The 14,927-nt window shown below is 39.7% G+C and overlaps 1 protein-coding gene across 1 annotated transcript in view; it reads left to right on the top strand.

Annotated features, from left to right (window-relative positions):
* Positions 1-338: 338 nt before the first annotated feature.
* IL20RA (interleukin 20 receptor subunit alpha) overlaps positions 339-14,927 on the top strand; it is a 69,036-nt gene continuing 54,447 nt past the window's right edge. The window contains exon 1 of the mRNA XM_072643423.1: positions 339-878. Coding sequence (XP_072499524.1) covers positions 776-878 — 103 coding nt within the window. The 5' untranslated portion in view covers positions 339-775. The remainder of the gene's footprint in view (positions 879-14,927) is intronic.

Genomic DNA, 14,927 nt, shown 5'->3' with positions numbered 1-14,927 from the left:
CCATACCTACCAACAGGATTTAAATAAAAGATGTAGGAAAAACTCAAGTTGTCACCTATGAAATATTTGGTAGTGAAAGGGAAAAAAATCTATGAAACTCAGTCTGAGACTTTACTTTTCTCTTATCCTGGTAATATGTCGAAGTTCAACGAAATTTATTGAGTCTATTTAAAAAGATCCAAGTTCCACGAGATTTATTTAGTGCCTACCTTGTGCAAGGCACTGTGATAGACGATTTAAAGGCCACAAAATAACCACCAAAAATAAACAAACAAATAAGTGGAACCAGTTCTCAAGGCGTTCCCACCAGAAAGGTGTTTGATGGGTGGTGTTAAGTTGTTGGCCCAGGGTTTTCTGAGGTTGGGGCTGCGGTCTTCCTCCCCGCTCCCTCCCGTCCTGCAGAGATGCCTCCCTCCTGGGTTCCTCGGCGTTTAACTTCCCTCTCTTTCCTCCCCCAGCGTGCTGGGCCTGGGCTCTGGAGTGGGTGGGGCCAGCAAACACCTCCTCCCCTCCCCACCTTATCCTACTCCTGGGCTTAGCCCCTTCTCTCTCCCGCCCCAACCGAGTCCAGCAGCTTGAGGGAAAGGTCCCCCTCCCCCTCCCGAGTCCAAGCTCGGCGGGGCCGGGGAGGTGGGACAGCTCCGCCGAGCCGAGCCGAACGCCGGGAGTGCAGCTGAGCGCACCACCGTGGCGTGGCGGCCGCCTGGAGACCTGTCACCTAGCCAGTCTGGGATGGGACCTGGCTATCCGGAGATGTGACCTCCGGCCCTGCCTCATGCGGCCCCGCAGGAGGGCAGCAGCGAGAGGGCTGTGGGAGCCCTGGTACCTGCCTCTGGTGGCCCGGCTCCTGCTTCACGTCCTGCAGCCGGTGTTCTCAGGTAAGAATGTGTGCGTGTGTGTGCCCGTCTGTCTGAGCGTGTCCGCGGCGCAGCTTTGGCACGCGTCCCCTCCCCAGCCCCCTTGCGCCTTCCTCTATTTTGGCGAGGTTGAAGCTGGCGTTCAATCCCCGGACTGCCAGGAGGGCACTTCAGTTGCTCCAGGCTCGTAGCTCCATGTGTCGGATTCGCCGCCGCCGCCGCCTTCGTTCTCTTCGTTCGGTGTTTCGCTTTCAGCCTGGGACACTGGCCCTGGCCCAGAAGTGGGCATGCAGGGGTGCGGAGCTCCCACTCCTGAGTCTTCGGGGGATGCTACCTGCTTCCTCCCTTCTTACCTTCCTACAGATCGGCGCAAGGACAGGTGGCAACCCCAACCCTTAGGACGTCGGGAAAGAAACTTCTGCTTACCTTTCCTCTCACCCGAGTTGCCGAGACAGCCTAGCTAAGTTTGTTCATATTCACTTGTTTTTTCACCACAGGAATTGGATAATCTGATTGTAGGATAAAAGGATAGAAAGCTAGAAAATCGGTCTTAGGGTGAAATTAGCTAGCTAGCCCCCAAACAATTTATAGATGTTGGGAGAAGGGAAATCAGTTTCATAACGTCACACTCTGTGGCACAGCCAGAATTTCAACCCAGGTCTTCCAGCCTCATATTTTTAAAAAGCTGATTTTTTATATAGCAGGTTGGAAAACTTTTTTTTTTTAACAGACTTTATCCTAATTTGATCCTTCCTCACAAGGATTATCATCACCCCCATTTTTACAGATGAGGAAAGGGAGACATGAAAGGTTAATGGATTTGCTCAGGGTGGTGGTAGATGAGGTAGGCAGGTTTCCAACCCAGTTGATCCTGAATTCAGGTGGAGAGAGCTTAATCCACAGCCGATTGTTTCTAGTATAATTTCCACTTCAGTTCTTTGTAGTCATAATATGGATTGTGACCTCTTTTGAAGTACTGCCAACTAGTTGAAATTTTTACATAGGTTAAGTTACAATTAGAATAATTAGTATGTCATTGTTAAATATTGACATATTGACTGTCTCTCTTTTTTTAATTAGTAAAGGTGTCTACAAAGAAGAACACAAAGAAATATCTAAAATAAGATTGTTCTTTCATGGGTGCATCATTTTTTCCTTTGTAGTCACTTTCAAGAAGATTATTTTCAGATGGGTTTAAGAAGTAAAACTTTCAAATTATTCGAAGCGTTAGCTGAGTGACAGTAAATTATGACTCAATCAAAAACATCAATTTCCAGGCAGAGCAAATACACACCAGATTATGTTTCCTAAAAGTATGAATGATTTTTAAAAAGTTATTGTAATAACAGGTAAATCTAAAAATATAGTAAAGTTTCCATTAACTGGAATCAAATTAACCAACACCTAAAAAATTACTTTTTTTTTTGTTTTTCACTCTAGTTTTAGGAGAGTCAACTGACCAGAAAACCAATTGATTAATGCCTTACTTACATTTGTATTATACCTCACAGCTTCCAAAGTACACACATTTTCTGATTGGATATCCACAATACTCCTAAGAAGTAAACAGTGAAGGTATTACTTCCTTTTTGCAAATTATTAACTAGAGACTCAGACATTAAGCAGCTTGCTGAGGGCAAGACTGCTAGCTGGGGGCACTGTAGGGACTAAAACACATGTTGCTTGATTCAGTTCAGTTAGAAATTTATTAAGCATCTACGATATGCTAGACACTGGTTATGGAAAGGCAGAAGTGGTTACTGATTTTTAGGCATTTTTATTCAACAGGGGAAAAAACATGTACAGACATCATCATATGGTTGCTGTTTTCAACTTGGCAGACTCTTCATGATCCCATTTGGAATTTTCTTGGCAAAAATGCTGGAGTGGTTTTGGCATTTCCTTTTCCAGCTCATTTTTACAGATGATGAAATTGAGGCAAGCAAGGTTAGGTGACTTGCCCAAGGTCACACAGCTAATAAATGTTTGAGGCTGGACTTGAACTCATGAAGATGAGTGGTTCTGATTCCAATACTTTATCCATATCCTAGCTGTCCTCAGTGGTATAGTAGCCCTGGTTATTAGTGACTTGGACTCAGGAAGAGCTGTATTTAAATTCTCCCTCAATCATGTACTAGCTGTGTGACCCTAGGCAAATCATTTAATTTCTCTTGTCCTCAGTTCCTCCTTTGCAAAGTGAAGGGGTTACGTTAGATGACCTCAAAGGTTCCTTAGTTCAAAATTAGTGATCTTTTGATCTTAAGTAAATATAAAATAGATACCAAGTAATCAAGGGAGGGAGGCATACAAATTGGAGTGGTCAGGACAAACATTATAGAGGAGATTATGTTTGAACTGAGCCTTGGAGGAAGTCAGGGATGGGGAGGCACCATGGAACAGTGGAAATAGCATTAGTCCTTTAGAGAAAGGACCTAAATTCAGATTCTGCCACGGACAATTATGACCTATGTGACTTTGGGTAAGTCACTTCACCTTTTCTCAGTTTCCCCATCTGTAAAAAAGAGGGATTTGCGTTAGCATCTAAGGTCTATTCTATTGTTAGTTTTGTGATTCTCCTATTCCAAGAGTTGAAAGTAAGAAGGGTTCAGCTTATACAAAAACATGGTTATAGGAGATGGTATTGAGTACAATTTGTACATTGTGATTAGAACATAAGAGTGCATGAAATAGATTAATATGAAAACGGTATAGAAATATAGGTTGGAAAGTGATTGTGAAGGACCTAAAAGAGGCATCTAGGTGGCACAGTGGATAGAGAACTCAGCCTGGACTTTGGAAGACGAGTTCAAATCTGGCTCCAGACACTTACTAGTTATGTGACCCTGGGCAACACACTTAACTCCTCTCTGCCTCTGTTTCCTCAACTATGATATGAAAATATCAATGATGTCTACCTCCCAGGGTTGTTTTGAAACAATACTGTTTGTTTTTGTTTTGCAAATGAGATAATATTTGTAAAGCACTTTTAACACCATGAGAGATACATACTAGGTGCTTAATAAATGTTTATTTGCTTCCTTTCTTTAAATGGCAAACATTTTATGTTTTAACTTTGATGTAACAGAAAACCACTGAAAATTCTTGTTCAGGAAAGTGGCATGATCAGACTTGTGCATTAAGAATATAAATGGAGTCAGAGACAAGATTGGAGGATGCTCCAATAATCTAAGTGATGAGAGTCTGGAGAGTCTGAATTAGTATGGTGAGCATGTAAAGACAAGAGAAGGGACAAAAGAGATGTTGTGGAGGTAGAATCAGCAAGACCTGGCACCTGATTGGATTCAGTACAGATGGAAGGTGAGGGAGAGTTAAGAGTTAGAGATGATTCCAAGGTTGAGAAACTGGCTGAATGGAAGCATAATGGTACCTTCAAGAGAAATAACAAAGTTTGGGAAATGGATAAATTTAAGAGAAAAGACAGTCCAGTTCTGTTTTGGACATATTGAGTTTGAGATGCCTATGGTCATTCAAGTGGAGATGTCCAGCGGGCAGTTGGCATGTAAGATTGGAGATGAGGACAGATGGGATGATAGGTATATTTGACAATCATCCGCTTAGAAATGATCATTGAATCTTGAGAAATTGAACCACATACAGCAAGAGACAAGGACGCAGGACAGATTCTTGAAGTACACCCACAAAAGGAGTAGATGGTAGATTATGAACCAACAAAAGATACTTGGTAGGAATGGTCAGACAAGCAGGAGAAAAGCCTGGAAAGAGCAGTGTCAGGAGAACCCAGCGAAAGGAGTGAACAGTGGCAAATACTACAGAAAGGAAAAAAAGAATGAAGCCCAAGAAAAAACCATTTCCTGGCCTCTCTCGTCTTGTCCCCCACTAGTGCCTTTTCTCTGAGATTACCTTCCACCTGCTCTTACATGTGGATAGTTATTTGCATGTTGAATTCCCCATTAGCATGTGAGGTTTGTGAGGCAGGGACAATTTTTGCTTCTCTTTGTGTGCTCAGCACTTAGTAGAGTGACAGGCACATAGTAAGCACTTAAGAATGTTTATTGACTTAAAGAGATTTTTGGTAACTTTGGAAAGAGCTGTTTCAGTGGAATAGTGTGACTCAGAACCAGAATATAAAGTGTTAAGTAACTGCAATGTGGTGAAATGAAGTCAACCAAGGTTAGGCAGCTTTTTCTAGAAGTTTGGTTGTAAAGGGAAGGAGCTAGAAAAAAATTGACTTGAGAGTATAGCAGAGCCAACGGAAAATGCTTTAAGGTTGGAGGAGATATGGTAAATTTAGATATTTTGTGGATCACAAGAAAGAAGCTTGGGAGAGGCAGAAAATTAGAGAAGGAAAGTTCTGGGAGCACTGAGTGTTGTGTTAATCCAGGACCTTAGAGACATCTGAAGCTGGAGACCCACAAGCTTTTCATGTTCTCAAAGAAGACTGATCTGATCCAGGGCAAAGTCTGATTGCTGCCCTGGTCTGAGCTGTGCAAGTTCCTGACTTGTGTTTGGGTCTGAGTAATACGTGTATGGGCTTGTTCCAGTTGGAGTTCCAGTAAACTGATGCTGGACTCAGCCACCATCAGTCAGCTGGAAAGCCCTGTTGGTTCAGGGTACCAGAACTGCAGGCTTTGTTTTGGTCTGTGATGACTTCTTTGGTTATTTCCCCGAAGGCTTCCGACTAGACTAGAACTGAGACGCTACTTCTCTCCTGGGATCAGGGCCATGCAGAAGTCTTCCTTCTGAACTTACTCCTCTCTAGGTACACTATCCAGGGTCTATACTGGCCCTCCTCACCCTGGACCACCACCCCAAGGCTCAGATTCCCTCTTTAGATAGCCCTGGATCTATGACCCAGAACTGAATAGTGAGCAACAGTTGGCAGTTGGTATCTATTCCAGCAGTCTGCACAGAGTCAGGCCCCTCTTTGCTGGATCTGAGACCTTTTCTTGCCCTGCTATGGAGCTTATTCCAGGGCCAGAATGCTGCATGGTACCATTTCTCTATTTGCATAAACCTTGCTTTCGGTCTCATTTTGCTGACTTGTGCTGGAAAAATGATTAAGGGTTTGCAGGGGGGCAGGGGGGGAGATTCCCCCTTGGATTTCCCAGATCAGAGCTCAGTTGGGTACATTTTAAAAATTTGTGTGGAGGGATTGTGGGGTTGAGCCTGTATATTCCTGCTTCTCTGCTACTTCTTCAGCACTCACCTCCCCCTGCCCCACCCCTACACCTGACTCTATTGATTTATTTTGTCCGACTGTAAACATCTTTTGCAAAGGAGGGCATCTACAATAGGATAGTGAGTAATGATAGATATGCCTCCAAAAAGCATAAATAAAGGGTTCTCCTGCGTGCACAGAAGAAAAAATTTAAAGTATAGGTGATACAAATAAAGCAGTTTTGTTACTACCTCGATAAATCATATATATATATATACATATATATATATACAGTAAATCCCCCACATATATGTGTATATTTATATGTATATACTATGGTTCATATGTATAAAATATTTCTACTAGATGCCAAGCATTATGCTAAGTGTTTCACAAATATTAATTAATCTGATCCTCACAACAACCATGAGAGGTAGGTGTTATTATTATATCAATTTTATAGATGAGGAAACCAGTTGGTACTGGTACTGGTAACTAAGTGACTTGCCCAGAGTCACAATGCTAGTATCTGAGACTGGAATACACACACACACACACACACACACACACACACATACACACACACATATTCCTTAAAAGATAGACTATAAAATATAAATTCAGTTTCTTATACAACTCCTTTTCTTATTCTTGGAATAGAGAAATATTGATGTCTGTTGATGATTACACTCACAATGAAAAAGAAAAATATTTCAAATAGAATAAGTTTAGGAGGAGAAAACCAGAGGGAGAAATGGATGGGTATGAGACTATGGTTTAAGATTAGAATTTCAGAATTTTAGAAGTCAAACTTTTCTGCCTGATGATTAAATAAAGGATATGACTCCCTGTCTGTGGCTAAAATGAAGTAAAGGTGTGTATATGGGAATTGAAGAAATTGAGGAATTAGAAGGCTCCAGTGTTTGAGAGGGAATCAGAGCCAAAAATTGACATTCCCAAATATGAGGGCAGTTCAGAGTAGAGTAGAAAGCTGTGAACCAGGTACAGAACTTAAGGGAGAGAGAACATGATGGTTGGCAGCAACCAGGATCTAAATGAATGAACCTCAAAGAGGATCCAAAGGTTGCAAAGTGATAGTGACTGAGGTCAAGTCTAGTAGTGACAGTGAGGGACCAGGAGCTTGCCTGCCTCCTGGCCCAAGTGCTTGGTTGGGCTGGCAGTTGGGGTAGGATTGGAAAGATGAATAAAGATGCATCCAGTATTGGAGAGGATACTCAGGGATGCAGTCTTCCTGGTGTAAGGGTAGAGTCAGGTTCTGCACATATGGGTCTATATGGCTCTGTATATATGGGTACAAAGCTATCTTTTCATCTGAAATACTTTTTTAAAAAAGACACACACACACACACACACACACACACACACACACGCAAGACCTGACTCTCTACCCTTACACCAGGAAGACATTGTATCCCTGAGCATTCTCTCCAATGCTCAATGTATCTTTTTCATTTTTTTTTTTGTTCACACACACATGGGCAGGAGTTTCCAAAGTTCATATCGTCAAAAGGACCTGAGTTCAAATGTGGACTCAGACTTGTCCTAGCTGTGTAACCCTGGGCAAGTCATTTAACTCACTTTCCCTTGGTTTTCTCATTTACAAAATGAGCTGCAGAGGAAAATGGCAAACCACTTCAGTGTCTTTGCCAAGAAAATCCCAGAGGTGGACACAACTGAAATGACTCCACAAGAACAAATGAGTGATCCAGTGATCCATGTGATCCAGTTCGCAAACCATTTAAAGACACTTCTTTATTTTTAAAGAACCCCACAAACATGAATACTCTCCAGTCATATTTAGCTGCCAGTTCTATACAGCCAAAATGCTTATCTTGAAGACTAATATAACTCTCTCTTTTATACGTTTGTGGCTCATTTCCTCTCGTTTGGTATTCACAAAGTAATAACAACTAACACATAAAGTTTACAAAGTGTTTTCTTCCCAACAACTCTATGAGGCAGACAGAAGTACCATTTTATAGCTTAAGAAATGGAGAGTTTAAGTGATTTACCCATAGTCATAAAGACAGAGTGGAAAAAGGATAGAGAACCAGCCGGGGAATTAGGAAGAAATAGCTATATGCTTTTTTATGCAGCCTTTTTTCATATCCTTTTGTTTGTTTGTTTATTTTTAAAGGGAACGAAGGTTAAATGACTTGCCCAGGAAGGTACACTTCGATGGTCAAAGGCTGCCTTTTTTCCTTTAGGCTTACTGGCTAGATTTCTTTCTCATAGACTAAGCCTGAAGCCCAGTTCACTCTGGAGCCAATAGATTAGACAATAGATCCTTCCCCTTCTAGCACAGAGTGAACATAAATACTAAATAGTACCTGTTTCTCTCTTAGTCAGGAACCCTGAGGCTCTTCTCCTCCCAGTTTGATTTTTTTTTTCATTAAAGGGGCCATCCCTTGAGTAACTACTTAAAGAGGTCTATTCACTGAATGGGTGTTATTTCACTCAAAGTGAGAAACTGAAAAGACCTTAGCCTAAAAGGGCCAGGGTCTCCCTTGGCATGCTGGGCCATCTCCAGTCATCCTGATGAATATCTTGCCTCTGGACCCAGATGGTGCTGGAGAAGAAAGTGAGGCTGGTGACCTTGCACAGCCCTCCCTCAGTTAAATCAAAATCAACTGCAAGTCATGTCATCACTCCCTGATGTCATGGTCCTATTTGAGAATAAAGGACAAACACAACAACACAGCTAGTAAGTGTCTGAGTCTAAATTTGAACTCAGGTCCTCCTGACTGACAGTGTTTTATCCTCTTGGCCACCTAGTTGCCCCCTTATCCTTTTCAAGACCCATCTCTGACCAACATACTGGCTGACTCTGGGCAAAGCCACTTCGTCAGTGCCCCAGGTAACTCTCCAAGACTAAGCTTAGGAAGTTTTCTTAGTGAGAATTCTCTACAACTATGAAATCACAGGTTGCAACCAAATAGCTGGTAAATGCCAGAGTCCAGATTTGAACTCCCTTACTTCAGAGACTTCCTTTTTTACTACAGGTCCAACATTTGTTCTCTGTACCAGACAGCTTTGGGGAAAGTCAAAAACAAAACCAAACAAAAGCGAGAACTGCTCTTCATTATTCTTCTCATAATAATTCTGCATTTTTGGAATGAACCAGAAGGTCCCAGATAACTATGGTGAAGATGTCTTAGAGACCTTTGACTCACCTGACATCTGAACGTAGATATATGTTCATTCTTATGATGCCCTTTGAGTAGGACAGTGGGAGCCATTCTCAAATATTCCATTTTCTAAATAATCTAAGCTTCTTTAGGACATATTTGTTATCTTCTTAACATATTTTATAATTCTCTGAATCCTTTCCAAGTCTCCACATCTTTTTGGCTTACAGAGTCTGAAATTAGATCTCTGATTACTACTGAGTGATTTATTGCTGGGTTGTTATTGACTCCTGTTGGGACTACTGTTGCCTTCCCTTTGGCTAAAGTTGACTGAATAGTTGTTAGGATTTTTTTTGTCTTGAGCTCCCATGAGGTAAACTTGTCACTTAATAGTATTTATTTGGTAGTTTCATGTTGGGGTTGTAGTATAAAAGCCAATCTAAAAATGTAATGGCAATTAAGAGTTTAAAACAGACATCCACATTTAGGAGAAAATAAATATAAAGGTAGGTGTTTTGATCCAGATTTAGGAGGGAGAAAAATCCACAGGGTTAACACCCACAGTGTTAAGCCCTCTATGATTCTCCAGATCTGCATTCCCAGACCCATCTCTGAGACTTTCCACCTATAGGGCTTTGGGCAAATGACCTAACCTATTTGGACCTCAGTTTCTTTACCTGTAAAATAAGAGTATTGGACTAGGTGGCTTCTGAGGTCTCTTCTAGCTCTAAATCTGTGATTCAGTGATTCTTTGAGCTATAAAATAAAGTCAGCAAAATCTAGATTTTGCAATAACAGAACTATGACGTTGAACTTTCTCGAGTTTGTATGGCATGTAGAGCCCCATACTGAGTTCAAGACAAGTGACCCAACTAAATCACAGCCTAGAGAACAACAAGGACTGCTAGATGTGATTGCTGAGCCACTCTCTTAATTTGGAAAGATACTGAAGAATGGAGGGGGTACCACAGAATTAGAGGAGAGCAAATCTCTTGATGAGAGAAAGAGGAAGGGAGAAAGAAAAGAAAAAAAGAAGGAAGGAAGGAGGGAGGGAAGGAAATAGTTTGGCTATAATTCCTGACAGAATTCCAAAATGCATTATTAAAGGGATAATTAGTGAATATCTAATAAAGGATACAGTGATCACATAGAGCCAAAATGGCTTCTCAAGAATAAATTATGCCAGAATAGACTAATCCACCCCACCCCCACTTTTGTTTTGGTCATGATTTTTTTGATCATGATGGTAGATCAGGGGAGTGCTACAGACAGAGTTTACCAACTGTTTTCTAAAATCTAGGTTAAATGTCTCCTCCTATCATTTTGGAAAAGATGGAGACACACTGGCTAGACATCATTACATTACATGGATGCAGAGTGGAGTGGACTCATTGAATATCCAGACTTGAAGATTAGTCATTAGTTGTACATTCTCAGCTTGGAATGAGGTGTCTAGTGCCCCAGGGTTCTGCACTTGGCCTTGTGTTACTCAACATTTTTATTGTCGACTTCTATAAAGGCAGAGATGATCTACTTATCAAATTTACAGACGACACAAAATTAGGAGGGATAGTCAACACATTGGATGACAAGCAGGATTCCAAAAGATTTTGACAAGTTAGAATATTGAGTTAAACTGGATAGTATGAAATTCAGTAGGAATAGATGTAAAATATTTCATGTGGGTTAAAAAATTCACAAATAAAAGATAAGAGAAAACATGGCTAGACTTTAGTGTGCCTAAAAAATCCAAGGCTTTTGGTATAATGCAAGATCAATATGTTAACAATGTGGCCTAGCAACCTAAAAAGCTAAAGTGACCTAAGATTGCATTAAACCAAGAATGACTTCCAAGAATGAGGTGATAGTCTCATTGTATTCTACCCTAGTCAAGCCAGGTGTGAATATTGTGATGAGTGTCATATTGTGCTAGGTGCCATATGTTAGGAAGACACTGATAAAATAGACAGCATTCAGAAAAAGGTAATCAGAACTGCTCAGAGCAAGAAGTCTTAAATTAGGGTGTGAGAACTTTAAAAATATATATATTTTGATAACTATGTTTCAATATACTTGGTTTCTTTTGTAACTCTTTACATTTTATTTTATGCATTTAAAAACAGTATTCTAAGAAGAAGCTCATAGGTTTCACCAGGTTACCAAAGGAATCTATGAAACAAAATGAGATAAAGGAACTCTGGCATAAAGGAACTGGAGATATTGGTAGGGGAGAGGGAAGTCTTAAGGAGACTATGATGGCTGCCTTCAGGTATTTGGGGAGGCAGGTTATACTTGTTCTCTTTGGTCCCAGAGGACAGAATTAGGAGCAATGGGTGGAAACTGCAATGAGGCAAATTGAGGCTTAATATAAGAAAAAAAAACTTAAGAAATGAGAGCAATCCAATGTGGAATGGGTTGTGTTATGCTTCCTCAGCACTGGAGGTCTTCAAACAAAGACCAGATGACTGCTTATCAGGTATGTTGGAGAGATTCTTGTTTAAGTATGGGCTGGATAAGATGCCCACTAACAACTCTTTCAACTCTGAAATTCTATGACGTTTTTACTACGAAAATGCATAAAAGCAAAGTGTTAAAAATATGATTCATTGATAAATTCTATTTAACGAGAATGGTATTGGAGCGCCATGCTGGTTTTTCAGTGAGTGTCCTTGTGGTCTCTTCATGTCATTTTTGCTAGATGAATGTATTTTAGAATGTGTCAGATTTAGATCATAGAGCATCATGAGATGGATGCTATTTAATCGATTCCTATCCACAAAGAAATTTCCTTATTCTAGGTTTCCTCAGTGGTAAAATGAGAGGGTTGGAACTAGCTTAAATCTATGACTGAATTAGAACCCTTTCTTTATATATGATCTATTCAGTAAATAATAATAACAACTCAAAGTTGTCTAGTGTCTAGATAAACTCTCTGATTTGTTCCTCAGAACATTCTTATAAGGTAGAGTGCAAGTACTTTAGTCCCGTTTTGGGCTCAGAAAATTTGTTTATTAAGTTACATAGCTATTGAATTTGTCTTGAAATTGAACCAAAACCCAGTTCAAGTCCATTGCTATTTCCACTATACCATACTATTTTTACATGTCTGGATGAGACATATCTGGGTTGTTGGGGGTTTTGTTGTTGTTGTTCAATAGATAAAACTCAAACATGCAGCGGAAAGTGAGAAAAGAGGCTCAAATAAAAGAGATAGTGGATAAAATGCCATAATCCATTCACTCTCCACCTTTCCTTATGTTTCCTGTGATAAACAAGGAAAGACTACCCAGAAAGTGTAAGTGTTCAGATAGAATTTTCAAGAGATGAAAAGAGAGGGCTTGTCTTAGGTTTAAGACTGCTTATCCCGCTAATGTTAAAAAATATATGAATGGGACGAGGACAAGGAGGAGTAATTAGAGATGAATAAGAGATGTATGTGTTTTTATTGAACAGAGAAAGTGTATAGAAAGAAATAACAGACAACTAAAGTAGGAAATGTAATATACACAGAGTAAAACGTTAGATGATGGAAATTATTGAGAACTAGTTGTAAGATGGTCATGTTTATTAATTTGGAAAGGCATTTAAACATAATAGATGGTCAAAAGAAGAAAAAGGTGTTTCAGGGAGGAGGCAGTGGGATCTATTGGAAACTGCCCTGAACTAGAATTGGAGGCCTGGGTTTTTATCGTAGTTCTCTCACTAACTCATTGTATAACTTTAAGCAATAATAATGATGGTAGCCAGTCTACAGTATGTATTTTAGGGCTTTAAGATCAGAATACAGTATTTCTTTGTTTTATCCTCATAACAACTCTGGGAAGTAGGCGCTATTATTATCTCCATTTTTCAGTTGAGGAAACTGAAGGGACAGAAGTTAAGTGACTTGCCTAGGGTCATACAGCTAGTAAGAGTCTAAGGAAGGATTTGAATTCAGGTCTTCCTGACTCCAGGTCCTGCTCTCTACTGCCCCACCTAGCTGATCAGTCATTTTATCTCTCTGAGCTTCAGTTTTCTAATCTATAAAATTAGGAGACTGGACTAGATGATCCTCAAAATTCTTGCCAGTTCTGTTTCTTATTAAAATTCAAGAATGTTGTTCTAATACAGATTGAAGACAACATAGTTAACAAATTAAGGAACAGGTTAACTATTAACATTTCAGATAAACTATTAAGTATATGCAAATAGGCTATGCCTTGATAGTAGGTATTAGTGATAATTTATTGATAAAATTATACTTGCATTTCAAAAGTATATTTACATTCTGTAAATCTTTCACTTTCAGGAAATCACGCACAACTATTGTTTTCCAATAGAAATACACTTCTTAACAAGGCATAAAGCTGGATTTAAATTAACATTTTGTCTTTGGAATGCAAGTATAAGTATGAAAGTGTCTCTGTAACTGATCTGAAATAGATGCTGTAGACCTGAAAACTTGATTAAAGAAAAGGCAACAGGCTAAACGCATACATTTTATGATTTAATTCATTATTCAATTCCCCATAAAGCTAACAGTTACATAGCGCTATGGAGCCAGGATCAGAACTGGCTGACTTAGTACAGAAATTGACTGTCTTAAGTACATGTTGCCATGAGAAAGGAATTCTCTTAGATAAACACATTGTAAACAAAGTAGCCTCAGTTGGGTTTTATGATCCCAAGCTATGGGCATCTTCTTTCTGTAGCATATCTCTGTGATTTAAGATAAGGAAAAGGTCCCATTACCCAGATAACGGACATCCTGTCCTAAACAGGCCTTTGAAGTTGTTATCTTAACAGAGTTTGACAAAAGCTGAAGTCATGCCCCAAGGTATTTGTGTTTTTCTCTTAACCCTAGGATGCTAGAAGAAGGGTCTGATAAGGAAGTCCCATTTGCCCACCAAAAGGCATCCTCTAAACAAAGGAGACTATTAGGTCCAGGCTCTTAATTCAAACCTTGGCCCTTATTAAAGTCTAAAATTTATATTAAATATTATCATTCCCTCCTTTTGGTCAAAGGCAAGCCGAAGGCTTCGCCTGTAGACCAACAAAGATATGAAAAACTAAATCTTCATGTAGGTCTTAGGAAGCTGTCTCTGTGTGATGTCATCTTCTTCAGGCCCTTTCAAATTTGGAGGGCATGGTGTACTCAGGAGCAGGGGCAATGGAGGTGACAGATGGATCCAAGAGTCTATACAGAAAACCTGACAGGGTCTTCCAGAAAACATATGATTTGATAGTTGAGATGAAACAATACAACATAGTTAACATGGCTGAAAGCACTTAGCAATAGTTCAGTTTTCCAACCACACAGGGCTAGGTTCAAACAACGCAATGAAGTTTTTTTTTTCAGTTCACAAAATTGCATTTTTACATTGTCAGGTACATATGGCTCACAATAGACAAGTTCTGAAAAAGGGAGATTCACATGTCACCAATATAAAACAAGAAAACAAACATGAACCATACAAATAAACGCAATCATTAATTAACATTAAGTTCCTGATATCTCAGTAAGCCATGCTTGATTTTCATTCAAACATCACTTTTTGAATCCCAAATTTCTCATGTAGTCATCTGATACCTAGATATCTTTTCTTTAACAACAGGTTTTGTTCTTGGGATAGTTCAAAAAGAAAATTCTGCCTTTCTAGTTCAAATCTGGAAGTTCCCAGATACTTCTGACAGTATAAATTAGTACAATTACTTAAAATTTGTTCTTCATTTTTGAAATTTCAGAAAATTTCAGTTTATCTTATTTGCTGTTTCTGTTTTTACCTAAATCTTCTACCTGGA

The sequence above is a fragment of the Notamacropus eugenii genome, chromosome 2 (assembly GCF_028372415.1).
Source record: "Notamacropus eugenii isolate mMacEug1 chromosome 2, mMacEug1.pri_v2, whole genome shotgun sequence".
Classification (NCBI taxonomy): Eukaryota; Metazoa; Chordata; class Mammalia; order Diprotodontia; family Macropodidae; genus Notamacropus; species Notamacropus eugenii.
The sequence above is the reverse complement of the archived record's forward strand: the minus strand, read 5'-3'. Positions and strand labels throughout refer to the sequence as shown.